This window comes from Balaenoptera acutorostrata, chromosome X (genome assembly GCF_949987535.1).
Source record: "Balaenoptera acutorostrata chromosome X, mBalAcu1.1, whole genome shotgun sequence".
NCBI lineage: Eukaryota > Metazoa > Chordata > Mammalia > Artiodactyla > Balaenopteridae > Balaenoptera > Balaenoptera acutorostrata.
In genome coordinates, this window is record NC_080085.1 from 61935707 (window position 1) to 61961895 (window position 26189).

Here is a 26189-nt window from a genome sequence, read left to right on the forward strand (position 1 = left end):
CTCAGAAAGTACCTTTTTATATGTAGGCAGTTTGGTGCTTAAGACTAACTAGTGCTGCTGGAATTTGCATTCTAGCTCCCTGCCACTTTTTAGCCGTGTGATCTCTGTAAAATGAGAGTGCTAACACTGCCTACTTTTTTAAAGTGTCGTAAGGATTAAATCCATATAAAAACACTTGGAACAGAGCCTAGCATGAAATAAGCTCAATGTCATTAATGTTTTTAAATGCAGGGACGTTTTATATGTATTCTGTTGGCCAAATGCTTAAATTATGAGATGTATGGGTTTTTGCCAGAGAAACGGGCACAATCTAGAAAGCCTTTGCTGCCCCCGTTTGTTTTGCTTGGTGTGTCGGGAGTGAGTGCCAGAATGCTTCAAGTAACTAATTTCTCTTTATCTCCGGAGTTTGGAGGGGTCTGGAAGCAAACATCATAGTTCAGTGTTGCCTGGCACTTTTGGGTTGCTGCCTCACTCTTATCAAGGGGTCTGACCCCTCCCCCCACCCCCCTCCCGCGCCTCTGCGTTGTTTGGAGGGAGGCTAACGGTCTTAGTTGGGCAATTCAAGCAAGGAATGGGGCTCGCTTATCCAAGTCCTCACAAGGATGAAACTTTGTTCGGGAGGATTCGACTCGGTTTTTCCCTGTTGCCCCAAAAATTAATTTAGGGATCGCCGAACTACAGAAATGAGCTTGTACCCTGTGCGTGAAATGGTACGTTCCGGAAATATTAGCGATACCTCGTGGAAGTGATAAGCTTGATTCCGGAAGCACTATAATTGGGCGCCAAGTTTGAGTTCATAGCCGCAAAATCTCCTGGTTACTGCACTGTGATAGGTGGGTACAGGGAGGGCGGGAATACGTCAGTTCCTACCCCCCCCCCCCCCTTCCGCTGAGCCTGGGCTCTATAAAAGCGCTCGCGTTTGACGTGTTTCACAGTTGCTCGGGACCTTGCACACTTTCCAGTTCTAGTCTGAGGAGAGCGGCGGCGATTCGACCGGGCCAGAGGCCGCAGAAGCAGGTAGGTGAAGGGAGAGTACCGAAGCGGAAACAATCTTCACCATTTTCACCCTCGTCCTAGTTGAGCTGACTTCTGGACACTGTCCATGAGCCTTGAGACTGAGATTTTGGCAAAATATTTTGCCCATTTCCACTTAAAGCTTTTGGAAGAAGGAATTTTTTTTTGTGTGTGTTACTGATATTAACTCCGCAAAAGAAAGGTGGGGGATGGGGGGCAGAGATACCAGTTGGTGCATGAGGGAGTAGAGGCCTGGGAGGTGGCGTACAGTTGTAGGGGGCACTCTAGGCCTGAGTGGTGGAAGGCCAGCCGGCTGATAGAGGTTGGAGTAACGTGTGGAAGTAGGGGCAGGTGGAGGGTGGGTAGGGGTGTGCGTGGGGGGGGGGTCGATGCCTGATCAGCTAGGGGCGAGAGACGGGCATGGGAGGGGGGAGCGGAGGAGTCAAGGCCTGATTGGTGCAAGGCCGGCTGGGGGTGCTGGGAGGTGAGGTGGGGGGATGGGTCTAGGACATGGTGCAAAGCTGCCAGGAGTGGGGAGGGGTCGAGGCCTGTTGGTGTAAGACCTCGTGGGGAGAGAAGGCGAGAGTGGGGGGGGGAGTGGAGGAGTCGAGACTTGATTGGTGCAAGGCTGGCTGGGGGCGCTGAGGTGGGGGAGGGGCCTAGGCCTCATGGTGCAAAACTGGTTCCAGGCGGGAGTGGGGGAAGGGTCTAGGCCTGTTGGTGTAAGACCTCCTGGGGAGAGGAGGCGGGAGCAAGGGGATGGAGGGGTGTATGTGTGGGGGGTGAGTGGAGGTGTTGAGGTCTGATGTGCAAGAGGGAAGAGGGGTCTAGGCTTGATTGGTGCAAAGCTGGCGGGGTGTGTGTGTGGGGGGGGCGGGGGAGGCGGGGAGGCGGAGTGCGGAGTGTGATGGTAAGCGGAGGGTTTGAGGCCCCGCTGGGGCAGAAGGTGGAGGCGTGGGGGGACGGTGACGTGATTCCCCGTGTGAGTAGGGGGATGGGGAGAGTGTGAGTTGGATTGAGGTGTGTGTCGGGGTGTGGCCTGGTCTGTGTAAGACTGGCTACGAGCAGGAGTAGGGAGGTGGTGGAGGGTACGGGGGTGGCGGGGTGGGGGGGGAGCGTGTGAAAGCCTGATGGAAGACTTCCTTGGGGCATGAGGCGGAAGTAGGGGGAATGAAGATGTGGGGAGAGGGGAGGGCCGGTGGCGATGTAGGGGGGGATGGGAATACATTTGGGGTCAGAAGAGCATTGGGTCGGGGACGGAGTAGTACATGCTAAAGCCTTACAATGGGGAGAAAATTGATCTGGGGGCTGATAAATGAACGATTGTCCTCCCTGCACATCTCTGTAACAGATGGCGGTTGAGGCGGCTTAACATCAGGGGCCGCTATGGGCTTTGGGCTTTCTAACGGATCAACGAAGAACCTTGGTGGGGCAAGGTCGGAGAAAGATCGGCAATAAACAAATTTAAATACTTCTCATTTCATAGAGCAAAGTTTTGGCTTTAAGTTAGGGTGAAGAAGCTGCTCAAAGGTAAATGCAGAATGTAGAAACATCTAACTGGTTCTGGTTTCCTTTCAAACGTATATCCTTTTCCTGACTACAGACGTGGACATGTCTGAAGCAGAGGATGTGCATTGGAAGATCCGGGATGATGATTGGTGAGATTTGAAAAATTCTCTTTTCTCTTAGTTTAGTCTTACTCTGTTGGCAAAACGACTTTCTCAAAAAGTGTATGTTTATGTCACTTAGAGTCTACAGAATGTATAATTTGGTTAGTCATAAAATGAGAATTGTGAAAAGAGAGCTTAGAATCATGGGAGTCCAGCTTCTATCCAATGCATGAATCCTCTGTATAATAGCTCTTTTAGTGGCCAGGAGTGTACAACTTCATGAAGCAACACAATGCAGTGTTGAATATGTGTAATTTCTAGAAAGTTCTTCATTCTGATGAATTTCAAATCTGTCCTTTTGTTACTCCCAGTGTTCGCAGTGCTGCCCTCTTGAGGTACACAGGTGAAGTATTTTTCTTCTCTGGGATAGGCATTTTAAGATAGTTGCCTCATCTCCTCCAAGTCTTCTCCCAGAACACTGCTCTGTTTTCCTCCTTCACAGGTAAGATAAGCATACAGACAAGTGTCTGGTATGGGAGAAAGTAGAGACCATAGAATAGAGAGTCTGGAAATAGACCCAAATACATATGAAACTTTAGTTCATGATGAAAAAAATGACATTTCAAATCAGTGGGGAAAAGATAGATTCATTGAAAAATAATTTGAAGATAATTGGTTGACCATTCGGGAAACAATAAGAATTGGATTCTTACCTCATCACTCCTTATACCAAAATAAATTACACTTGGATAAAATATTTAAAAATTAAAAAATGGGGCTTCCCTGGTGGCGCAGTGGTTGAGAATCTGCCTGCCAATGCAGGGGACATGGGTTTGAGCCCTGGTCCGGGAAGATCCCACATGCCGCGGAGCAACTAAGCCCGTGAGCCACAACTACTAAGCCTGCGCTCTAGAGCCTGTGCTCCGTAACAAGAGAAGCCACTGCAATGAGAAGCCCGCACACCGCAATGAAGAGTAGCCCCTGCTCGCTGCAACAGAGAAAGCCCGCGCACAGCAATGAAGACTCAACACAGCGAAAAATAAATAAATAAAATAAATAAATTTATTAAAAAAATTAAAAAAATTTAAAAAATGAAACCATTAAAAATGCTAGAAAATATAGCTGGATTTCATTTCCAGTAATTTTGGAGTGGAGAAGGTCTTTCTAAATTTGATATCTAACGAAAACATAAAAATGACAACAAACTGGAAAAATATTTTTATTACTTATGATAAAAGGCTATCTTCCTTAATCTACAAAGAACTTTTAAAAGCAACAATTAGGGAGTTCCCAGGTGGCCTAGCGGTTAGGATTCTGGGCTTTCACTGCCACGGCTGGGGTTCAATCCCTGATCGGGGAACTGAGATCCCACAAGCCACGTGGTGTAGCCAAAAACTAACTAAATAAAAGCAACAATTAAAAAAGGTGAACAAGCAGAAAATGAGCAAAAGTTTTAGAAGGTAGTTCTCAGGGAAAAAAATACAAATGGCCCATAGACATTAAAATTTATTCAACTTTTAATTTTATTTAAAGAAATGAAAGAATTTTAAATGAATGAGATACCATTTTTCATATATCAGATTGGCAAAGATTAAAAAAAAATTTTGATAATACCCAGTGTTGGCAAATTTGTAGGGAAATTTCATACGGTCATGGTGGGACTATAAATTGGTGCAGCCTTTTTTGGAGGGCAATCTGGCAATGTCAAAATTTTAAATGCCCATGTCCTTTGGCCCAGTAATTTCACTACTAGGACTTTTTCTTTCATTTTTAGGACAATTTTATTGAATTTCTGTATACATATACTCACATATACATAAGTGCAAACATGTGGTTGCATCATACATGTTCTTTTTGTAGTTCACTCTTATTTTCTCTTGACTCCTTTTCCCCTTCTTCCTTTCCCCCTTGTCCCTTCTCCCTGTAACTCATGCTCATTAGATCATATACAGACATACACAGGTTGTTTTGGTCTTTGTTCAGTTCTGTGGATGAAGGATGTATGATTAATTACTAGCGCACAGAGAAATGCATACGAGGATGTTCATTGCAACATTGTTTGTAATAGCACAAATTTGGAAGGAGTTTAAATGCCCGAAGGGTGTATTTGAATAAATTACGGTTCATCCAGAACAAAGTGATAAGAGCTATATGTGCTGATAGGGGAAATACTAAGGTATATAAAGTCAAAAACTGCAACCTGTAGAACAATCCATATAGCATAATACCATTTATAAGAAGAAAAGCTTTGTGCACTTGACTTGTGCTGGTATGTGCTTTATGCTTAAGAACTTTCTAAAAGAATAAATACGAAACATTGTTTATCGCTGGGGAGTGGGACTGTTGGAAGAACAGGGACAAAGTGTTCCTCTTCCTTACTCCTCTTTTCAGTGTGTTTTAATCAGTCACAAAACTGTCTGGTAAACATTATTTCATGATAGTAAAGTGGGGAAGATTAGCAAAAGAATGCAGCAAACATTTGGAAAACATACATCTTAAGAAGTAATAAAAAGAAATGCTAATTTAAGAATGATTTACCTCTTAAATTAGCACATTTTAAATATTTAGTCCTATTATAGTAATATTCCTGACACTGTAAACTAGTACAACGCTTTGGAAACAATTAGGGAAATGTACCAAGAGCTATAAAATTGGTCATACTTTTGACTGAGTAATTTGACTTCTGGAAATCAATCCTAGGAAAATCCAATTTATGAAAGTAATTAAATGCACAAAGATGCTATTTGCAGCATTCAACTAAAGGATCAAAGTAATGTGTATGTGATCAAAAATGCACAAGGTAAAGTCCGAGCTCTCTCAATGACCCTCAGTCACTTGCCCCAAATAGGGAGTGCCCAGGGCACTTGGTTGGCATTAGTTCTCCTGAGAAGTAAGCAGGTATATTCTGCGTTATAAGTCAGCCCCTTGCAAACTTGGTTAATAGGAGTCACTCCTCTAACATTTGATGAAGAATTGAGAAACCTGAATTCCTGAAGCTACAGATGCAAAGCCCAGATGCTGGACTTCTGCTTGGAGATTGCTCTTGAGGTTGGACAACGAACTGCCAGTCTCTCCACCCGCCCTTGTTGCAAGTCAGGACCATTATGTCTCAGGATCCGGGCACTGTATTTTCATTAATGCAGACAATATTGTTAGTTGTTTGTTTGTTTTTACTTTGGGCTGACTCTGTACCTCAGACTGTCACATAGATGGGCATATATGTGTAATTAAATTTTTAAGTGGAGAAAAATATTACTTAGTGAGATCTAATGGGCAAAAAAATCCTTTAAAAACAAGGTTCTGGGCTTCCCTGGTGGCGCAGTGGTTGAGAATCTGCCTGCCAATGCAGGGGACACGGGTTCGAGCCCTGGTCTGGGAAGATCCCACATGCCACGGAGCAGCTGGGCCCGTGAGCCACAATTACTGAGCCTGCGCGTCTGGAGCCTGTGCTCCGCAACAAGAGAGGCCACGATAGTGAGAGGCCCGCGCACCGCGATGAAGAGTGGCCCCCGCTTGCTGCAACTAGAGAAAGCCCTCGCACAGAAACGAAGACCCAACATGGCCATAAATAAATAAATAAAAAAATAAAAATTAAAAGAAAACCAAAAAACAAAAACAAGGTTCTATGGGGGTGTGGGTGGGAGGGTGGAAAATAATGAAAGGGGTCCTGGGAACCACTTTTTGAGATTCATTCATTTATTCAACAAATATTTATTAAGTACTGGCTTTGTACTGAACAGTATGAAACAGATACACTTCCAAATCCTTGCCTAGCTTACTGTCTGGAATGGGAGATAGAAGCATGTAAACAGGCAATGACAGTATAGTGTGATAAATGCCATGATGGGGGAGAAGTACATGATCCTGTAGGATCTTGTTTAATTTTCACAATAGCCCTATGAGATAAATGGTTCTTTTACAGCTGAGGCCTAAGAGTTGCATTTACAGAAATCTAGGTGAGAAGTGATGGTGGTTTAGAGTAGAGTGGTGATAGTGAAGTTGGAGAGATTTGGATGAATGTAGGATATATTATCAGTTCAGAGACTACCCACATTTTAACATTTCTGAGATTGGGATGCATCGTATGTTTGATAGCATGTCATCATTTAGTAGTGTTTTTTCCTTTCTTAGAGGTACATATAATAATGTATCAGGTTAGATGAAATACACTCTAGAAGTAGAGCCAAAAGGTCTTGCTGTTGGATTGGACATGAGAGTTGAGAGAGAGCAAAATCAAGGATGACTCCTAAATTTTTGATTTGCATTTCTGGTTGGATGGTGGTGCCATTGACTGAGATGGGTAAGACTGTAAAGGAACAGGATGAAAGGAAAAAATGAAAAAATCTGTGTTGGCCATGTTACATTCTTTTAAAATTAATTAATTAATTAATTTATGACTATGTTGGGTCTTTGTTGCTGCGTGTGGGCTTTCCCTAGTTGTGGCGAGCAGGGGCTACTCTTTGTTGCGGTGCGCGGGCTTCTCATTGAGGTGGCTTCTCTTGTTGCAGAGCATGGGCTCTAGGTGCGTGGGCTTCAGTAGTTGTAGCGCGCGGGCTCAGTAGTTGTGGCTCGCGGACTCTAGAGCGCAGGCTCAGTAGTTGTGGCACACGGGCTTAGTTGCTCTGCGGCATGTGGGATCTTCCCAGACCAGGGCTCAAACCCATGTCCCCTGCATTGGCAGGCGGATTCTTAAGCATTGCGCCACCAGGGAAGTCCCCTAATATGATTTCTTAGTCCTTTCATGATAGAGTTCTGGTTAAGCAACAAAGACCCAACGCAGCCAAAAACAAATAAATAAATAAATAAATTTATTTTATAAAAAATTAAAAAAAAATCAGTGACATGAGTCTTGAAACACTGTCTAGGGACTTGTATTCCTGGTCGTAAATTTTACTTGAGAAGGGTGTCTAAAATCTGCCTTCTTTTTGACCTCCTATTTCTTCCTTAGTGCTGTCCTCGGACCTTTTCACTTTTCCTGTTGGTTACTAGCCAGGCTGGAATTTGATATTTTCTCTTTCGGGATTAGAGTGGGACTCTCTGTTGTGTAACTTTTTGTGTCATGTTTCCAATCCCTGATTCCTTTTGCCTGACCTCTAAAAAAAAAAAAAAAAGTGTGTGCGTATAACACAAAAATATGTAAAAAGATAAATGAAGTATGAACCACGTTTTAGTTTATATATAGTGCGATATATTGATAATAGGTTTCAAATAACCAAGGTCACGTTTTGACCCATACCTAGGAAACCAAGAGTTTTCTTTCTTGATTAAAAAAAAGAAAGGGACTTGAAGCCTACTACTGAATAAGTCCAGTGTACAGTGATCAATAAATGAATAGGAAACTTAATCAAGGGGGGTGAGCCAGCATGTGTCTTGAAAGAATGTATATAAAAGGTATATAAGCAATCCAGTAATCAACCTCAAGGCCAAAATAAAAGTCCACAAGAAGTGGGTAAGGCTAACTTTTTATATGTAAAACCTTATAAATGTTATGTAAAACCTTATGTGTATAAAACCATATAAATATATGTAAAGCCTTATAGCTATTATAAGGCTTTCTTCAGCACTTTGGTTTCCTCTGTTAGCTCTGTTGTCACAGTAATTCATGATAAGATTACCTATGGGTAGGTCCTACAACTGGAGCCTGGCTCCAGCATGGAAGTGATGCTTATCGCAGTATGACTTTTCTGAGCTGGATCTTGAGTCCAGTCAAGATAGCTGACAGTGTTCAGTCAGCTGCTACCTGGTGAGCTAAAGGATCCCCAGCTGCGGGCTTCCCTGGTGGCGCAGTGGTTAAGAATCTGCCTGCCAATGCAGGGGACACGGGTTCGATCCCTGATCCGGGCAGATCCCACATGCCACGGAGCAACTAAGCCCGTGAGCCACAACTACTGAGCCCACGTGCCACAACTACTGAAGCCCATGTGCCTAGAGCCCATGCTCCTCAACAAGAGAAGCCACCGCAATGAGAAGCCCGCACACCACAACGAAGAGTAGCCCCCACTCGCCGCAACTAGACGAAGCCCGCGTGCAGCGACGAAGGCCCAACGCAGCCAAAAATTAAATAAATAAATTAAAAAAAAAAAAAAGGATCCCCAGCTGCAATGTGTTTTGGTGTCACCTCAGATAGTACAGTTTTCCCTCAGTATCCGTGGGAGATTGGTTCCAGGACCCCTCTCGGATACCAAAATCCTGGATGCTCAAGTCTCTTATATAAAATGGTGTAGTAATTGCATATAACCTATGTACATCCTCCTGTATACTTTAAGTCGTCTCTAGATGACTTATAATACCTAATACAATGGAAATGCTCTGTAAATAGTTGCCAGCGTGCAGCAAATTTAAGTTTTGCTTTTTGGAACTTGCCGATTTTTTTTTTTTCCTGAATGTTTTCCATCTGACGTTGATTGAATGAGCAAATGTGGAGCCCGTGGATACAGAGGGCCGACCATACTGCCAAGCTACAACAACAGGCCAACTAGCCTGCCGCCGGTGGGGGTAGGATGAGTACTAGGGCCTCTGGCAAATTGCGAGGCAGAGAAGCAAGCGGCCCAACACCAAGGTTCACTGCAGGGAGCAGTTGCAGCTTTGAAATCACGCTCTGTTTGCTCCCCAAGAAACAGACTTCAGCATTTGTCCATTTACTCAGGTAGCAGTCCCGATCAGTAGACCCTCTTCAAGCAGCAAAGCCCCAAAAGGTGTCCCCCTTGCTCTTTTGCCCTTTTGATTTTTAACTGTAAACTCTGCATCCTCAAGTCCTTTCCCCTGTGGTCCCTTTCTCAGAATTCACTTTCATATCTTTAAATAGAAATATACCACTTGGCAGAAAACAGGCTTCTCACTGATAGCTAATGATACTCAACTAACATTCTTGTGCAGTACGGACTGAGCAGCTTGTGCCTTCTAATTTTTCTTCTCCTCCCCTATTGTGATCTTCATTTCATAAGCCCTTAAAACCTTTTTGCATTTCAGAAACTCTGATTGATGGTTCTTTTCATTTGAGATTTTTGACATTTGTTTGCTTATGACGTTAGTAGCCTTCCTTTAAAACAGAATGTATTTTATTTTTCAGTTCCATTCTTACTGTGGACTCAAGCAGTGATGAAGAACTTGATTACTGTAAGTAGAGTCCCCTCAAAGCAGTAATTTGCAATTTAAAGCATAATTTAGCCATGTCTCCGTAGAGATGACTAAAATGTGATTTGGGACATTTGGTGTAAGCTGTCCTAGGTTTGTCTCCTCTAGGTCTCGTTCTAGATTGGCAAAGCAAAGTTTATTTCCCTACTGTGAGGAGCAGAGGAAGTTCTTTGTGCTTCTTTTCCAATTTGCTTCCTTTACTTTTTTCATTCAAGGTCTCCTTACTTTTACTTCTTCTCTCTCATGGGAGATGTAAGAGTCCACCATCAATTTTGACCAGCTCTAATTTATGGACTTTGGTTTTAGGGAGTTAAAGACATGGGTAACCAGATTTGATCATGCTTCAGATGCTTTCTGATGCCCTCTTTCTTTCTCTGTTTCAGTTGTGTCTGGACCGAACGTGCAGAAAGGGAACATCAGGTGGGTAGGAGAATTCGTGAAATTTGACGTTTTTAAGGAATGATGTTCCTGGTAAGATGACTTAAGAATAAACATCACATTTTCTCTGTGAATCCTATGTTCAGGGTCATAATGGGTGTTTGGTCTCACAACTGGGTTCAAAATATTAGATTTCTTATCCTTGGCCCATTATTTAATTGGTCAGTTTCTTCTTCAAAATGTCTCTCTGAACCATCCCTTAACTTCCAGTCTCCACTACTAAGGCCTTTATCAGTTTTTACTCTTGTATCTCTGTGGAGCTTTTTTTTTTTTTTAATAAATTTATTTATTTTATTTATTTATTTTTGGCTGCGTTGGGTCTTCGTTGCTGTGCGCGGGCTTTCTCTAGTTGCAGCGAGCGCAGGCTGCGCTTTGTTGCGGTGCGCAAGCTTCTCGTGGCGGTGGCTTCTCTTGTTGCGGAGCACGGGCTCTAGCTGCGTGGGCTTCAACAGTTGTGGCTCACAGGCTCTAGAGCGCAGGCTCGGTAGTTGTGGCGCACAGGCTTAGTTGCTCCGCAGCATGTGGGATCTTCCTGGACCAGGGCTCAAACCCATGTCCCTTGCATTGGCAGGTGGATTCTTAACCACTGCGCCACCAGGGAAGCCCCCGTACAAGAGTTTTTTAAGTGGGCTCCTAACCCTGATTTCTTCCTCCTCTGATCCAGTCTGTATCCCACTTCCAGATTAATCTCCTGAGACACTGCTTTGATCATATTAATTGTCTATTCAAGTTGCTTATCATAGGGAAATCAAACTGGTAAGCCCAGTAGTTAAAGTCCTCTGTGATTCGGCCCTAACCTAACTGTCAGCATTGTCTACTACTTTTCCTATTTAGGAGCCCTCTGCTAGATGAAGGGGTGTTGCCCAGGTGCCAAACTATAGGAAGTGCTAAGAAAAAAAAATTCCTGGAATAAAACTGAAATAACTGTGGTTTCCACATCAACTCCTTGAATTCCTGTAGAAATATGAATTGATCATTCCTGTCCCCCACCCACCCACCCAAGGCGAAATAGTGCTGTCAAGTAGGAAAATGTTTTTCTAGCTAGTTCTGATTTATCTCTGTTGATTATTTTTGCAGCATGCAGGCCACCAAGCTTGACACCAATGTGTGAAAGTGATTTAAAGTCTGCAGTTGCAGTTAGCTGAAATTCTAGAACTGAATAATGCATTGTATAAAGCTATCTATTAGAAACTATCAGTTTTATTATTTATACTTTTACAGTTAGGTTTATTGAGGAATGACTTAACATACAGGAAAATTAACCCTTTTTGGGTATACAGTTTGATGAGTTTTGACAAACGTATATGGTAGTGTAACCATCACCACAGTCAAAGATGCAGAATTTCCATCACTGCCCCTTACATTTTAAATGGTATGTCATGGATCCTTAGAAATATTCTGGTTTACAATATTATACATTATAGAGCCCTTGTTTGATAATAAATTTAAAAGTATCCAAATTTTAAGTAGAAAAATTGGTTTCTTCCTGCCTCCACTAGGTAGATGTTGAACAAATATGTAAAGAAAATCCATTTCAACGGGTCTCCCAGGAGTGCCCACAGATCTTGGTCCAGTCCCAGGAGGCTTCTATATATGGGATATTGTAGGAAGGGTGGATTTGGGGAGGAAGGTGATGAGTTCAGTTTTGGGTATGCTGAAATTGAGGGGCCTATTAGTCAGGGCTGATATTCAAAACATTTACAGCCAATAGATACAGACAGGGATTAGTCAGGATGGCTGCCTGACTGGTTCGAATAGACACCATCAATAAAACAGTTGGTGAGGCTGTACCTGTGGAGACTGACTAAAAACCGGCCCTCCCCACAGGATATCCAGGTAGGAAGCTGGCACTGTGGAGCGAGAAGTCAGAAGCAATGTTGGGCTGGCGGATGGATAATGTTTACCCAATCCTTAGGAATTAATTGGATTGGCATGAAAGGGGTGTGGATAAAGCCTGGGAATGAGTGAGGAAGAGAATTGAGTGAGAAGGAGTGGGCAAAAAAGGTGAGAAGAGAACCAAAACCAAACAGTATCCCAGAAATCAAGAAAAGAGAGAATTTTAAGGATGGAAAGAATGGTTAACAGGAGAGCAAAGGCCCATCAACTTGGCAGCTTAAAAGTGGTGAATATGGTGGAAATGGATGAATGGATTTGTGCCTGTAACGGGTGCAGACAAGTCCTCTAGCAGTGTTTTAAGTAGTTTTCTGTCTCATCGTAAAGGTATATCACACTTATCGTACACTGTTTGGGAAATACAGAAAGGTGGAGAATTTCAGCCTTCTGGAACCTCTGACCCAAATACCTGGGCCAGCTGAGAACGATGGTCCCAGAGGCGTGCTCACCACCAGCATCCTGGGTGGCACAGGGATACTGCTGAGTTGGACTCCTGCCAGAGCAGTCCGTCAATTAGAGAGGGCGGTGCTGGCTTCGGGCTGCAAAGAGTGGCGCCCAGGAGAAATCTCCCTGCCGAGGCTGCCTCTCTGTATCTGTGGCAGGGGGATCTCAACGTGGATAAAGAGAAACGGCAATTAACTAGACCTTTCCTTAATCAATTTCCCCCTGCGCCAAAACTATTTGAACACATACCGTCTGACAGCCCACTTCACTCTCTCCGTACTTGACACATTCCTCCTTTTGAAAGGATTGAGACAGATGGAAAGGTTTGGTACGAAGATAGGAAAGATGGAAAATCAGGAATAACAATTGAGTAGTTCCAGAGAAGGGGAACAGAGTTACTGTGGGAAACCAACAAGTCATTTCAAAGTGATTATGCTCATTGGAGCAAAGGTAGAAAATGCCATGAAAAGAAGAATGTTGCATTCATGCTTCTCTTTTGTTTTTCCCTGTCTCATCACTCAGCTACATGGTGATCGACTCAGACTCTGATGATGGATACCTCTGTAAGCAAAAGAGAGCTAAGATAGCTGAAATGCATATCAAAGGCAAGTATACTACTAACTTAGAGAAGGTGCAGCCTCACCATGCACAGTCATCTCAGGATGAAAGTCAGCAAATGTTCTATTCTGAATCATTTCGTAGTGAGTGCCACTGTTTTTTCGTCCTATGTGCTGGACGTGGATATGGCTGGGTTCCCCGCACCGCCTGGTCAATTTCCTAACATAGCAGCAGCTGTTCTTGCTGCCTTAGACCCCAGGCATCGCCCTCAGTAGAGTTCTTAGCTACCCAGCGTTACATCACGGGAGCAGAGGGAAGTCAGGAACTCAGCCTGATTAGCGTGAAGGTTGCCCTGCTCCTCCGCCTTCCGCTCTTTTCCTCTTTCTCTGTGTGTGGGGATGACAGAGAGGAGGAAGGAGGAGTAAGAGACAGGGGCTCATTCTTTCCAGCCTGATGGAGACTCATGTGTGAGGCTTACGGGCCAGCTGACAGTGACTTCTCAGAGGAATGCTTGTTTTCTCTGTCTAGCTGTTTGTCTTTGCCTTTTGCTACCTGCTTTATATTTTCTAGAGAGTCCTGTTTTTCTTAGAGCCTGTTTCCCATAGCAGGTCCTTGCCTCTTTGGATTCAGAGGCCCTCATCACCTTTCGGGAGGCACAGAGTTTTACTCGCAGTTCAGAACCCGCTCAGTGGGTGTGAGACTTGGAAGACTAGGAGCTTCTTAAGCCTTTGGGATAGTATTTTATTGATCTCTGTTTGCTAAGTACCTGGTGTAGGGCATGAGACACAGGCACCTACTTAAAGTACCGGCACCCTTAAAAATACTGGATACTTCTTTGATAACTTCCTCAGATATACCATTGCTATCAGAGAAGGGAAAGGAGAGGTGGCTTGGAACCCTCATTTCCTACTGTTTCACCACCTGTCCCCTCTCATTTCCTTTTTCCCTCCTCTCTAGCTCTGAGTGGATTGCCTGAGCAGGACAGAGGTCCAGGTGCAGAGTAGGGGGTGTAACATGACAAGCTACTGTAATGCAGAGGGAGCCCCGAGGGAGGTGGCTTTAGAGTAGGGGCCTGAGTGACAAAGCCAGAGGCCAATTTATCACCATAGGCCACCAGTTGCTAACTCTTTGAATCAGAAGATCCATCGTCTTTTGAGGATGAACTTTCAACTAAGGCTGCTCTGACCGGTAGCATCCATCCCAGTAGTGGGATGAAGAATGCTTCAACAGGACTGTCTTTGTATGTTTCTTTACTCTTCTCCACATGCCATTTCTTTTGTTATGGTAATGAATTTAGGCAGTTTTACAGAAAAAAAAGGCCCAAGGAGCTTAAACACATACTTCCAACCTCATTTGTAACCTTTGTCAATGTACAGAGTCATTTTTTATAGATTGTAAGCAGTGTGTCCCTACTTTTTATTTATTTATATTTTATTGAAGTAGAGTTAATTTACAATATTGTGTTAGTTTCAGGTGTGTTAGTTTCACAGCAAAGCGATTCGGTTATACACACACGCACATATATATATATATATATATTCCTTTTTTCTATTCTTTTCCATTAGAGTTTATTACAAGATATTGAATATAGTTCCCTGTGCTATACAGTAGGTTCTTGTTGTTTATCTATTTTATATATAGTAGTGTGTATATGTTAATCCCAAACTCCTAATTTATCCCTCCCCCCAACACCTTTCCCTTTTGGTAAACAGAAGTTTGTTTTCCAGGTCTGTGAGTCTGTTTCTGTTTGGTAAATGAGTTCATTTGTGTCCCTACTGCTTAGAATTTCAGCTGCAGGTGGGAAATCTTTAACTCTTCTAGGAAGGATGACTTTTTACCATAGGAACACCCACTGCTTTCTCTTTCCTTATTGCATATCTGAAATTTTTTGATAATTAATTTAAATCATAGATGAGACTCAAAATATATTATCCCAAATCTGCAATTTTAGGATACAGAGTTTTTGCACCATAAAGATATATTCACAACTTGCTCATGCTGTGGTTTATATTTTTTACATCCAGAATCATAGATACCTAGAAGTTGAACTCTGAGCAGACTGCAGAGAGCTTGAGTCTTAGACACGTTGCCCCTTGTATCCAGATGAAGGGCTGGATCCTCAGTGAGGGCAGGGACAGTCTCAGTGTTCCCAAGGCCTCTCAGTGCTGGCATCAGAACTTAACTCCTCACTCTCACATCAGTGGTTTTGAGAGCTTCGGACTTATGGACTAGTTAAAACAAGAAATTTTGGTGACTAACATAGAGTTGGCAATTTTTAATTTGTCTAATGATGGAAATAAACTCCATCTACCATCTGTCACCATAATTTCATAAGGTAAAGAGCACCAAAAGTTTAGTCAGGACATAATCTCAAAATAAAGGACAGTCCTTTGAATTATAGAAAGCTAGCTTGATAGGGGGAAAAAAAAACAAACCCACTTTATTATTCTAATTTCTCTTATTTTGCTCTGGCCCAGTGAAAATATACAAGTTTCGGACCTGTGGGAACCCCTGAGCACCTACAGAGAATGTGATTTGAAAATTGCCTCTGGGTTTGGATTGCTATTTTATCTGTCACTGTTCTCAGTAAAAATAAAAAAGTAATAGAGGGAAAATAGTCTAAATAACTGATTCTTACCTAGGATTCATTACATCACAGTTCCTGACTTGTTTAATTTGTGCTCAATAATCTGAACTTGAGTTGGGGCTGTGGGGTGTAGAGGGAGTATGTTTATACGTCATTGTGTCTCTTGAATTTCAGATGAGATTGTGGAAGTGTCTGATACCGATGAGCAGCCGCCCCAGGACTCTCCAATACTTATCAGTGATGATGATGATGATGATGATCGTAATGACTTGGAGGGCCCTGTGCTAATAGAAGATGATTCGTGTGATGAGGACCAAACTCCCTCAAATGAGAAAGAGAGGGATGAGTTTGTTATCTCCCAAAACAAATCATCTCATGATGTTGGTAAGCAGGATCTTGGGGAAAATGTCTGCCAGCCACCAAATGACGATCCTAAGGCTGAACTAGAGATTTCAAAAGGAAAGTTGTCAAGTGATGAAGAGCCTGTACTTGTGGTGGCACAACCAAGGAAAAGGAAAAATAAAACCAAAAACATATCTGTGACACCTGGTAAGCCAATCAAACCAAGTATGCCTGTCCCACGAAGGCTAGCGCCACAAGTGGGTTCCCTTTCCCCCGGATACGTCTGTCTTGTCGAGTCTGCTTGTCCTGTCTACTAACCCTCCGCTATGTGTCAGCAGCTTCCTAGTGGCCGAGGGAGGCAGCCATCCCAGTGAGAAGGCTCTTTCTGGGGAAGGGCGAGGAACACCTGTGTCGTCCTCATGCTCCAGTGTCTTAGTACCTGCCGTTCCATCCATTGGCAGTGCTTTTTCCCTGCAATTTTTTGTCCTGAGGATATCCCATTTTTCTTAGGATCCACCCCAATTGCCACTTGCTGTAGGAAGCCATAAGTCCGAGGTGCTCCTCCCTCCCAGGTTCCCAAAGTTCCTAGACCCTGTCACTAGTAAAGCACTTACACAACTGTGTTAAGTATGTTTCTGAATCTGTCCTCCCAGTAGATAGTGAGCCTTTTTTTTTGTCTTGGCCACATCACATGGCATGCGGGATCTTAGTTCCCTGACCAGGAATTGAACCCGTGCCCCCTGCAGTGGAAGCACAGAGTCTTAACCACTGGACTGCCAGGGAAATCCTGATGGTGAGCCTCTTGATGGGAGGGCTCTCACTCATCCTTTACTCTCTCCCGGAGTCTAGCCTGGTACTTGGCACGTACTAGACGTTTAATAAGTTTTTTAGATAAATGAATGAAGGGCACTCACTCCTGATACGTGAATTTCTGGCTAGAGCAACCGGCAGTATGGGTGCTAGACAAAAGGGGAAAGATTTGGCTTGCACATTGGATGAAGGTGCTGCCTAGGATGGGGGCCATTTTCCTCAGAGTGAGTGCGTGAGCTATGCCACACCATTCCTGGTACTGCACGTGCCTCAGTCGCCCCCACAGTCTAACCTCCAAAGGCGTATTCATGTAGCCTCATAATAGTCCTCAGCACCTAGGACAGAATCCTATCCTGCTTACTCTGCTTACTCGCGTAGGTGAAATCTTGCATGCGGACTAACGGAGGAGGGTGCCCGCTTCTGAGAGAAGCGTTGAGTGTATATGTGCTGCTCTGGGCTTGGCTGTGAGGGCTCCTCCTGAGATTACCTTTCTGTGAGTTGCTGGTTGGTACCAGTTTTCAGGGTACAAACGAACTACTCCTTTTTCAGTTGTTAAAAGAGAAAAGGAGCATGGGCCTTCAAAGAAGAATCCCAGCGCAGCAAAATTTGAACAATGCAAGCCTGGGTATGTATGTACTGCTCACGGTCAACGGCGCAGGAGTTGACTGCACAGTTGTCACGTGCAAAGCTGTCCACTGGGCACGTGTGGGGGTTTTCAAGGGGATGAAGAAGTCTGCTGGGGCGGGGGGGGGCAGCACAAGTTTTACCTCCCTGAGTGGGGAGGGCAGAAGCGGCAGGAGGAGGAGAGGAGGAAGGGGGTGGGGAGGAGCCTCGCTGCCCCCCTCCCCCTCCCCCAACAGAGCCGGGCGTGGGCGCTCTGCACAGATCTCAGCAATTCCAGGCAGACTGGAGCCCTTTTGCCCTCCCCCGCGACAGGAGCTCTGGCCTCTGAGGTTTCCTTTGTCCTTCCACTCAGATTAAACAATGATGTGTAGCTAAAGATCCTTTTTTTCAGGCTAGATACAGCCTCATGGCCACCAGTTTGCACTGAACTAAAAGCAAAGGCAGTGGGAATGGTGAGAAGGCAGAACAGATGCGTTCCCATCCATTGGAACTGGGGGGAGGCAGTCAAGATTGTCTTCCAGGGTTTTCTAGTGTTCTGGATGAACCCTTATTTTTTTAACCCTTATTCTTTAAAAAAAAATTTTTTTTAATTGAAGTATAGTTGATTTACAATATCATGTAAGTTGCAGGACTACAGCACAGCGAGTCAGTATGTATATATATAGATAGAGATACTCTTTCAGAGTCTTTTCCATTATAGGTTATTACATAATATTGAGTATAGTTTCCTATGCTATACAGTAGGTCCTTGTTGGTTATCTATTTTATATGAACCCTTAGTCTTACTACCTGTATTTGCAAATGAAGCAACTGACAAAGGATTAATCTCCAAAACTTACAAGCAGCTCATGCAGCTCAATAACAAAAACACAACCCAATCCAAAAATGGGCAGAAGACCTAAATAGACATTTCTTCAAAGAACATATACAGATTGCCAACAAACACATGAAAGAATGCTCAACATCATTAATCATTAGAGACATGCAAATCAAAACTACAATGAGATATCATCTCACACCGGTCAGAATGGCCATCATCACAAAATCTAGAAACAATAAATGCTGGAGAGGGTGTTGAGAAAAGGGAACACTCTTGCACTGTTGGTGGGAATGTAAACTGATACAGCCACTATGGAGAACAGTATGGAGGTTCCTTAAAAAACTAAAAATAGAACTACCATACGACCCAGCAATCCCACTACTGGGCATATACCCAGAGAAAACTATAATTCAAAAAGAGTCATGTACCAAAATGTTCATTACAGCTCTATTCTTGCAAATTTTTTTAAAATTAATTAATTAATTAATTTATTTTTGGCTGTGTTGGGTCTTCGTTTCTGTGCGAGGGCTTTCTCTAGTTGTGGCTAGCGGGGTCCACTCTTCATCACGGTGCACGGGCCTCTCACTATCGCGGCCTCTCCCGTTGCGGAGCACAGGCTCCAGACGCGCAGGCTCAGTAGTTGTGGCTCACGGGCCCAGTTGCTCCACGGCATGTGGGATTTTCCCAGACCAGGGCTCGAACCCGTGTCCCCTGCATTAGCAGGCAGATTCTCAACCACTGCGCCACCAGGGAAGCCCCAATTCTTGCAAATTTTTAAAGCTTAAACGTTCAGGTGAAATAAATAGTCTCTTTATCTTTATTAAGCTATATGTTAGATATTATATTGATACTGAAAACAACAGGTCATTTAGACCAAAGACATGTTAATGCTCAAAGGAAGCAAAAAAAAAAAAAATTGCATTTTCTCACTTAGATTCCAGGAACTTCTCACTTTTTCTCTTAAAAATATGATATAGTGAGCATACTTTTCTTTGTTTTTCTTTGCATTCAGGAGTAATTTATACTTACATCTGAATTATCTTACAAAAGAAGGGATGTATTTGAAGGACTACGTTTCTTTTTTTACCTGTATTTTGGGGCAATAAATGCATCCTTTTTTTTAGACATATGGTGTTTTCCTTTTAAGAAATTTATTTATTTGTTTATTTTTGGCTGTGTCGGGTCTTCGTTGCTGCGCACAGGCTTCCTCTAGTTGCGGCGGGCGGGGGCTACTCTTTGTTGCAGTGCGCGGGCTTCTCACTGCGGTGGCTTCTCTTTCTGTGAAGCACGGGCTCTAGGCGCACGGGCTTCAGGAGTTGTGGCTCACGGGCTCTAGAGCGCAGGCTCAGTAGTTGTGGCGCACGGGCTTAGTTGTTCCGCGGCCAGTGGGATCTTCCCGGACCTGGGCTTGAACCAGTGTCCCCTGCATTGGCAGGCGGATTCTTAACCACTGTGCCACCAGGGAACTCCAATAATTGCATCTTAAGGGGAGAAGAAGAATGATGTGTCAGGCGTAGGGGCAACAGAGAAACTTGGACTTGAGCAGAGAGGCTCTCTGTTTCTGCATTTCTCTTTGGTTTGGCGTGTCATGTCCTAGATGGGTCCCCTTGCAGCAAAGCTTGTTCTCTGGATTCCTAGATCCATATTTAAGCTGCTTTGCCTCTAAGGGACATGTGTCTTGGGTAGGTCCCAGGTTGCTTTGCTAAAGAGTGTGACAAATGAAGGAAGAAGCTGCTCCTTTGTGTCATTGTCCTCTGCCTCATATCAGGAGGCTGGCCTGTTTGGACTCTTCTCTTTTGCCTTGCTGCTTCCTGTTTCAGTCTGTAGGCTTCCTGTTGTGCTCAGCATTGTTCCTGTGCAGGCTGCTTGCTGGTCATGGTGTCTGATGCATGCGTCTGGGGTCTTGTTGGTTCCTCTGATGTGGAGATACTCAGTCTGCAGTAAAGCAGCATTGCTACTGAAGTGAAGGCTTGCTAAGCCACAAGCTGCTTGATGTGAGCACAGACACACGCAGAGATCACGCTCTCTGCTGAGGTCTGCAGATGGTTTAGGTTTTTATCTGCCACCTTTTCTGATGCAAATTTGCTTTCAGGACTAAATAATTGGAGGCAGAAATATTAGTCACCCATATCAGACTGTGGGGCAGAAGTCCCTTATTTTAGCTGCCTATATCTTCTCTGGTACTTTCCCTCTGTCTCCACCCTGGGCAACTCTTATAGGGTTTTATTTTGTGACTTAAGGGTTAATGAGTGTCTTGGCAAAATCTCGGTCTCAGGGGTTCTCTTAGGTCAGAAACACTTCCCTCTGTTTGCTACTGGTTTGTCATCTTTTCAGCTCTGTGGGCTCATCTCTTTGGACTCGTGGATTGTTCCAGCCAAGATAAAAATGTTTCAGTTCAAATAAATAGATATTACACGAGTGAGTTTTTTATGGGCTCAGCACTATTCTTTGTGCATTTGAATTAGGCCTTGAAAGATGGGGCAGCAATAGTGGTCTAATGGAAAGACCATGAGATTTGGGTCAAAAGATTCAGTGTCTGTGAAATTTGGGTAAGTCATTTAACCTCTGAACTTAAGTTTCGTCATGTGCAAAGTGGAGATGGTAAGAATAGTAGTAGCTTCTTTGGAGGGTGGTCGTGAGGATTAAATATGATGATGCAAAAGGAAGTTCTTAGCAAATGATGAAGTGCTCCACAGAGAGTGGGTCTCAGTAGAGGTGGAGGTGTGGCCATTCTAGGCCATGGACAAATCGGTTCATGTCCAGGGAACATTTAAGTTGCCCAGTTTGGCCAGAGTGGAAATGATAGCTGGAAACAGAGGTTGGAACCAGGTTGACCTGGGCCTTGAATGTTAGGCCAGACAGTCAGTGAAAAGCCAGGGAGGGACATCATTGAAACATGGCCTAGGAAAATTAATCTGGAGATGTGTGTGTGTGTGGTTGGATTAGAAGAAAAAGAGCCTGGAGGTGAGGAACACAGCAGGATGCTGTAGTAGCAAGGCACAGAGGGGAGGACAGGAACTTGACCTAGAGTGGTGACAGGGTGGAAAGGAGGGGCTGGCTGGAAGAGATGATGCGAAGGAGACAGTGGTCTGTCTGTCTTTGTGCCTAGTTGAATATGGGGTGAGGGAGAAAAATGAATTTAAAAAGTCTCTGAGGTTTTCAGCCTGTTATAACAGAAGTTGAACAATTAAACACATTTAGCTGGAGACATACTCCAGTTAGTAAGTTGGAAATTTGCACTGGGCAGTTGTAAACGCAGATCTTAGGAGAGAGATGGAGACTGCAGATCCAGATGTGGGATCACCCCTGTTGAGGTTGGAACCATGGGCTTCACATCTCTGACAATGTGCGGGGAGTGACGAGAAAAAGGCTATGAATGGAACCTTATAAGAGATGCCCCTGTAGCAGGAGCTGGAAGGAAGAGAGACCAGCAGGTCTTCTCTAAGTCTCTCTTGACATGACCTGTATGTATGCATTTCTTCTACTGATTTCTTTCCCTCTACAAAACTCAGTTGAATTTACCTTTGCAGGAATTCTCAGTGCAAAATACCTGGATGTTTCTTGCGTGGCATTGAGAACTCAAAGCAGTATTCTGGAAAGAATTTCAAGCAAAATAAGGATGAACTGGTTCAGAAAATCTACGCTTTGTGTAACAGCTCTGTCTTTGATAAAAAGGTAGACTCGATGAAATAAGCACTTACTGAGCACCTGCTGTATGCCCAGCTCTCTTGGGAGCTGGGAGGTGTGCGATGTACTAACTGTATATTTCCTGCCCTTGAGAAGTGTCAGTTTAGATGGGGAGGGGAGTTGAGACATACATACGTGAAAGACACGGAGAATGTTTTGTGGGTTATAGTATATGGTCCAGACTGTTACTACCACAGGTGATCAGCAGAGGGAGAAATCACTGAGAGCCTGAGCGGTCGGGAAATAGGATTGCCTGGAGGGAGTGAGACTTCTTCTGGGTCTTGAAGGATGGTAAGGGGAGAGAACAACAGTGGTGGGGAAGAGGGCAAGTGTTGAGGCTTGATTATCTGGAAGAGAGGGTTCGTGTTGAAGGATACTGGGAAAGAGCTATGGGACCTTGGGCAAGTTACTGAGCCCCTGTTTGCTCATCTGTAAAATGGGGGCAGTCCTAGTACCCTAGTCCCTACCACCTACTACTTCACAGAATTACCGTTAGGCCTGGGTAAGTGAATGCCCCTGAAGTGCCTAGAACAGGGCCTATGACATAGTGAGCAGTACATGTTAACTAGCATAGGGCTGGTTAATGGAGGGCCTTGGGAGTCGGGTTGGAAGAACTTAAATTGAAATCAGTAGGCACTGCTGCCCATGGATGTGATGTAATGTGGAGTACCTGCTGAAAGAAATCGTTCTGTCAGTAGCCTGTGGTGTGGACTGGATCGGAGAGAATCTGGAGGCAGAGAGACCTGCGGTCATTAGGTTTTCCAGACTTTATTGTCTCTGGTGACAAAACTTCCTGCAGGGAAAGTTCTTAGATCTTTCTAAAGGTTCCCAGCCTTTGGTGCCCTTCCTGATGACAGTGGTGTTACATCAGATAACTCTGATGAGTGGAACCTTAAGTGTTCTGAGTTGCAGTTTTAGTTTTGCCTCATGGCTCTCATGCACGAGCTCCATCTCCTAGCCCAGCAGAAGTGTCCTTCTCTCCTTGGCTGCCCCTGAGTTTTGTCTCCATACAGGGGAGCACAGGTCCTGCATTCACGTGCTTGCAACAGTCTCGTCTTTACGTGGGCTTGAGCTTAGGTTTTATTCTCCCCAGAATGTTAGATTTGCAAAACTCTTGAGTTGATATTTTCTGGTCTGCTTAGAACCGCTTTCTGATTCGCTCTTGTTTGCTTTTTGTTGTCAGCTGCCGGAGAAAATTGACATCAGCTGGAATAAAAAGATGCTGAGAACTGCTGGTTTATGCACCACTGGCGAGACTCGACGCCCGAAGAGGGAGCGTTATGCTAAGATTCAGATTTCTCAGAAAGTCTGTGATTCTGCAGGTGATGGCAGGAGCTGGGCAGCTCCCCTGCCGCACTTACATCCGATACGGCACCTGGGAGGTCACTCTTGGGTGCTGGTGTTCTCTGGCCGCCTGTGTCACAGCTTTCCCTGTCACTCCTGGGCGGACAGGCCTACTGTGTGTTGCTTAGAGGACATTATCATTGGATGTCTCACCACCACCGAGAATCCAGTTCGTCCATATTTCTACCGGGCCTTTCTCTCTGCAGCTCCCCACTGCCAGCAGCAGCATCTCCATCCTCCCAGTAACTGAGGTTCAAGGTCCCCTGTATCTAGCCAATCACAGGATGTTCATAATGACTCTCCTATTATCATCATTCCTTCTCTGTCTTTGCCTCTGCCCAGCTATGGACCCTCATCGCCTCACTTTTCTCCCTGCTACATGCAGTTTCTTGCTAGGAAACCTTGGGCTTGCCAATGCCTCGAGTGTGGCTGTCGAGGCCATCGTACTTTGCCCCCCTCCATGTGGCCAGTCTTGTCTCTCACTACTCCACCTGTGCTCCAACCAAGCTTTCTTCACGCTGGCTTTCAAAATGGACCACACGCTTTCCTGACCCCAACCTTGGCTCACCTTCTCTACCACACCTAGAAAGACCTTGATAATTTTGCCAATCCAGTCAATTGTTAAGGGCCCAGCTCAGATCCCAGCTTCTCCACAGAGCTTCTCCTGACCAAACCCCACTTTATGCTCCTGGAGGGTGGCGACCGGGTCTCGGCTGGATGTATTTCTAGCAGTGTCTCACAAAAAGAGCACATTGGAGCTTTTCCAGAAACACTTGCTCTCTGCCATTAATAAAATCGGGTTGAATTCGGTAGAAATTTCACCTTCAGAATCCTGGGGCGATAACACTCCTGCCTGCCCACATATGCTTATGTGTCTGGTGGGGTGGAGAGTCTAGGGGTGGTTGGGTAACAGCCCGGAAGGTAATCGGTTTAAGCCTCATGATTTCTTTTCATTCCTCTTCGAAGACCGACTCCGGGATACTTTGATCCATGAGATATGCCACGCAGCCTCCTGGCTGCTCGATGGCATCCGTGATTCTCATGGTGTCGGATGGAAGTATTATGCCCAAAAATCGAATATGGTGCACCCAGAGCTGCCCAAGGTCACCCGTTGCCATAACTACAAGATTAACTACAGGATTCATTATGAGTGTACTAAGTGCAAATTCAGGTAAGACCCTTCTCCTCAGACTTTTTCCAATTACGTTTTTACTATGGCCTCCACGTGGCTCTTCAGTGATCTTATCAGGAAGTACAGGGCTATCTGACTTGAGGAGTAAAACTTCTCTATTCCTTTCCATGTCTTCTTTCTCCATTCTCTTCTGCTTTGAGCCAACCTGACCACGGCCACTGACTGGTGCCCCGCTTGCTGAGATCCCACAAAAGAAGTCTGGCTGTGGGCTCAGGGGCAGCAGCTCCAAGAAGGTGCGGAGGTACAGTGACTGATTCGTTTGCTGTGTGGTGTCTCTTTCCTCCTTAGGGTCGGCCGCTACACCAGATCATTGGACACCGACCGCTTCATCTGTGCCAAGTGCAAGGGCCCTCTGGTCATTCTGCCATTAACTCGGAAAGATGGAACCCCCATTGAGCCCCATGTGAGACCATTTGCCAAGTATGTGCAGGAGAATTACAGAATAGTCAGGAAGGGGATGGCAGGGATAGGTCATGGGGATGTGATGAGAAAGCTCAGCAAGGATTTTAATGCCAAAAAACAAAGCCAGGGTCATTGAGGTTATCTGAGAATGTATTTGTGTGAGGCGAGTCATCTATTGGTAAGGAGTTTTAGAAAGATATCTTTGATGCTGTGAAGTTATGAATATTAGAATTTAAATCCTTCTTTAAAAGCTTCCTGCTGTTAATGATGTTTGTTCTTCACTAAGGGTTCTGTTGCTAACCATTTTGTGCTGATACCCAAAAGCACTTTGGATCTACCTTGGGTCTTACTTAGATGCTGTAGTTTTAACATGTAGAACAAAATGCGAAAGAGAAATGAGTTCTGGAGAGTGGCACGTTGAGAGAATGAGAGGCATGCTGACAAGAGAACAAGTTTTAAAGACAGTACTTCAAAACCAGGGCTGCTGTCAGATGTAACCTGTTACACCTATCTGGAAGTGAAATACAGACATGTTTCATGAACTTAGTTGCTCTTGACATTGTATGAAGCCACCTGAACAATGTAACTGTTCATAAAATAAAAATAAATAAATGTTTTCTGCAGTTCACTTGTTAGCAAAGTCTGTTCATTGACAACCCATGTCCAGAGCAGAACAAACCCTTGGGTCTTTGTCTAAGACCCCGGACCTCTCAAGCTCTCCAGGATGTGTCTGGAAGAACAGCCTCCGTTTAGGGTTTCTTTTGGATTTTTGTGACTGCCCATAAGCACTTCAACAACCTCCCCACTTTTGGGAGCTGTCTGGGATGTAGACTGGAATCAACGTTGTATTTGTTTTCTATTTCTGCCAAAACAGTCTGCCAAAGCAGATTACCACGAGTTTAGTGACTTAAAACAACACAAATGTATTATCTTACAGCTCGGGAGGTCAGAAGTCTGGTGCAGACCTCATAAGTCTAAAATCAAGGAGTGGGCAGGGCCGCATTCCTCTCTGGAGGCCCTGGGCGGGGGAATCAATTTCCTTCACTTTCCAGCTTCTAGGGGCTGCTTTCATTCCTTGGTTTGTGGCCCCCTTCCTCCATCTTCAAAGCCAGTGACATCTCTTTCTCTGACTCTCTCCCCTTCTGCCTCCCTCTTTCACTTTGAAGGACCCTTGTGATAACACTGGGCTCACCCAGATAATCCAGGAAAATCTTATTTTAAAGTCAGCTGATTAGCAACCTCAATTCCCTTTTGCCACGTGAGGTAACATATTAACATATTCACAAGTCC

The 26189-nt window shown here is 44.5% G+C and overlaps 1 protein-coding gene across 1 annotated transcript; it reads left to right on the top strand.

Moving 5' to 3' along the window:
- The first annotated feature begins 516 nt into the window (after positions 1 to 516).
- GCNA (germ cell nuclear acidic peptidase) lies at positions 517 to 25506 on the top strand. The gene is made up of 13 exons (XM_007183628.2): positions 517 to 833; positions 936 to 1017; positions 2618 to 2672; positions 9694 to 9740; positions 10142 to 10178; positions 13056 to 13138; positions 15853 to 16227; positions 17380 to 17455; positions 21805 to 21949; positions 23145 to 23283; positions 24272 to 24476; positions 24786 to 24917; positions 25186 to 25506. The coding sequence occupies exons 3-13, from the start codon at positions 2626 to 2628 to the stop codon at positions 25211 to 25213; spliced, it is 1314 nt and encodes a 437-aa protein (XP_007183690.2). The 5' UTR covers positions 517 to 833; positions 936 to 1017; positions 2618 to 2625; the 3' UTR covers positions 25214 to 25506.
- Positions 25507 to 26189: the final 683 nt, after the last annotated feature.

Excerpts from the sequence above, each read along its gene's own strand:
- GCNA (XM_007183628.2), top strand. The coding sequence starts at position 2,626 with ATGTCTGAAGCAGAGGATGTGCATTGGAAGATCCGGGATGATGATTG. Across the intron at positions 9,741-10,141 it reads TGATGAAGAACTTGATTACT|TTGTGTCTGGACCGAACGTG; the intron begins GTAAGTAGAGTC and ends TCTCTGTTTCAG. Across the intron at positions 21,950-23,144 it reads GCTCTGTCTTTGATAAAAAG|CTGCCGGAGAAAATTGACAT; the intron begins GTAGACTCGATG and ends TTTTGTTGTCAG.